This window comes from Limulus polyphemus, unplaced genomic scaffold, assembly GCF_000517525.1.
Source record: "Limulus polyphemus unplaced genomic scaffold, Limulus_polyphemus-2.1.2 Scaffold16999, whole genome shotgun sequence".
Classification (NCBI taxonomy): domain Eukaryota; kingdom Metazoa; phylum Arthropoda; class Merostomata; order Xiphosura; family Limulidae; genus Limulus; species Limulus polyphemus.
The window spans coordinates 1-2,577 of record NW_013682609.1 but is presented as its reverse complement, the minus strand read 5'-3'; the positions used below and the strand labels follow the sequence as shown (position 1 = coordinate 2,577).

At 36.0% G+C, this 2,577-nt stretch overlaps 1 protein-coding gene across 1 annotated transcript; it reads left to right on the top strand.

Annotated features, from left to right (window-relative positions):
• Positions 1–239: 239 nt before the first annotated feature.
• On the top strand, positions 240–2,222 carry LOC111084330. The gene is made up of 2 exons (XM_022381072.1): positions 240–1,673; positions 2,098–2,222. The coding sequence occupies exon 1, from the start codon at positions 758–760 to the stop codon at positions 1,598–1,600; it is 843 nt and encodes a 280-aa protein (XP_022236780.1). The 5' UTR covers positions 240–757; the 3' UTR covers positions 1,601–1,673; positions 2,098–2,222.
• Positions 2,223–2,577: the final 355 nt, after the last annotated feature.

Genomic DNA, 2,577 nt, shown 5'->3' with positions numbered 1-2,577 from the left:
TTACACCAGATCATTGTTACTTGTTAACAGAAGGAACAGGTATGTTACACCAGATCATTGTTACTTGTTAACAGAAGGAACAGGTATGTTACACCTGATCCATGTTTCTAAATATACGTAGGGTATAGGGTATATTTTTTTTTTACCAGCTGATGTTACAACCTAAAGGTTATTTCATACTAGTTTACCAAGGGAATGGTAATTTTGCAACATAATTTTATGCCGTACCAGTGGACAAAATGTTTCTATAATGTCACTTTTAAAATGGCTTGGTGGCTTTTCTTTATATTTAATAAGTTAACTTAATGTAGAGAGAGCATATTTGTGGTACATCAGGTAATAGCAGGGTACAGGGGTATCACACTATGTTCACATGAAATGGGTGTTTTTAGGAAAATGTAAATAGTAACATTTTATTAGATACTTAGGTTCTGAAAATCAACCAGGTTCTGTGTTTTACATCCATTAATCCTTATTTGTTTACATTCTAGGTCACCGAAAGAGTGCTGTGGAACGTCTTGAGGAGAGTAAGGCTAACTATGTGAAGTCCGAGAGAGTACTGGATAGTAGGCAGCCCTTCAAACACAGTGCCTGCCTTCAGCTGTCTACTCAATCTCAACGTGATTCTCTCTTGAAGGGGGCATCAAAATATTCACAGATATATGAAACCCTAAATAGTGAATGTCAGAGCGGAGGTCAGCAAAGACCAATCGGTAGGGAATGGACCAAGTCTCGTTCTGAAACAAAGTACTCTCAAATGTCCAGGAACCTTCCGTTATGTCATCAGGTAACAGGACGATCCATTGAAAACCTAAAACACTTCAAGTTTAGAGAAGAGGAAACCAATTTTTCTGACACTAAGGATCTGTGTGGAAATACTGATCCTGTCTCAAAGTGTAACTCTCATGAAATCCAGCAAACGACTTATAGTGTTAATAAAAGTATGCCAGATCTTTCTCAATCTAAAGGCAAACAAGTAAGATGTGCTCATCACTCTTCTTCTTCTGAGAGTTGTGAAACAACATCCCTTAGTACAAGTCCCAGGCTTTCTTCTATCCCTCATCACGAGACTAGAAACTCTGCTTTTAGAAGTGATGATAATGCTGATGACAGTGATTATGATGATGTCATTGAAAGTGACCCTGATGATGTCATTAGACAGGCTTATCATGAATCAAACAAGCATGCTATGTCTGTACTGATCACATCAGAAAGTGGCAGTGTGCGGAGAAAGCCCACGGGTCGGTCCAAATCAGATGTTGGTTATCGGTATAGCCGTAATCAACCCTCCTTGAAATTCCATAGGATGACCAACAGGTGTTCCCCAGAATTAGAACGTTTCTTTGACAGTATGGGACTTGAATCCAGCATATGGAAACAGTTAACGGGGTCTTCTACAACATCCTCACCCCCGCAGTTTTTTGGATCCGGCAGCTCAATCAATACTGATGATCATCGGTCACAAGTGTGCAGCGAGGACTCTATGCAAGATAACTTGAGCAATAAAGATGGATTGCGGGGTCAGGACCTGTTAGATCATGGTCCAGTTGAGACATCTATTATTGAAAAAAAATGCTCGTGTCATAAAATGGCTTTTTAACTGTAGGAAAGCAACAGAAGACAATGGATTGTGATGCTGGCCTCACTTTAGCTCAGAAATACTCTTGAGAAAGGTTTATATTTTTATTTAAGATAACTTTTTTTATATTTGTTACACCCATTTTGTTAACTTATTAGTTTTGTTTCTTTTAAGTGGTTTTTAAACTTTTTATTGTGGTATTGAACAAATAAACATTTAGAGGAAGAATTTTTGTGGTTATTTCTCATGTAATAAGTTTTTGTTGCTGGTTTTTACAAATAATATGAAAATATCCGAGTGTAATTGGATGAAACTAGGGAACGTACGAAATGCTAAAGGTTACATAATTATTTCATTGACTTCTGTTGTTAAATTGTGAAGAAATTATATTAATTTGATTCAACATATAACTACCAGGTGGAAATTATAATAAAAAGATAAATAAAAAAACTTAACATGCATTAAGTTTCTTTAGTATCCATTTTTAAAATTATTAATAAAAATGTTTTTTCTTGCAGGATTCTGTCATGGATACTGGAAGAAATATTGATTTTTTAACAGACCAGGAAATACACATTTCTGTACATATTTCTGACAGCTTTCCCCCAGTGTCAGGGAGATGTTTGGCCTTTTTATTATATGTATATATAGTTGGATTTTGTAGAATGTTTACAACACACTTTGTATTTTCATCATTGTTCATCAGAGAATATATGATTCATCACAGTGACAATTTTCACAAACAAATAAACGTTTCCTCCATTGTTTAGGTTAACAAATAAAACTAAATAAAGACAGGTCGAGGGATTATGTTGTGTGCTCTGTTATTTTCATATTTCCTTCTACTTCAGCAGAATGTAGTCAACATTGTTCCACCCGTGTCAGTAATACCCTGTCTATAAACGCTGTTACACCTGTGTTGGTAATACCCTGTCTATAAACGCTGTTACACCTGTGTTGGTAATACCCTGTCTATAAATGCTGTTACACCTGTGTCA

Excerpts from the sequence above, each read along its gene's own strand:
- LOC111084330 (XM_022381072.1), top strand. The coding sequence starts at position 758 with ATGTCCAGGAACCTTCCGTTATGTCATCAGGTAACAGGACGATCCATT.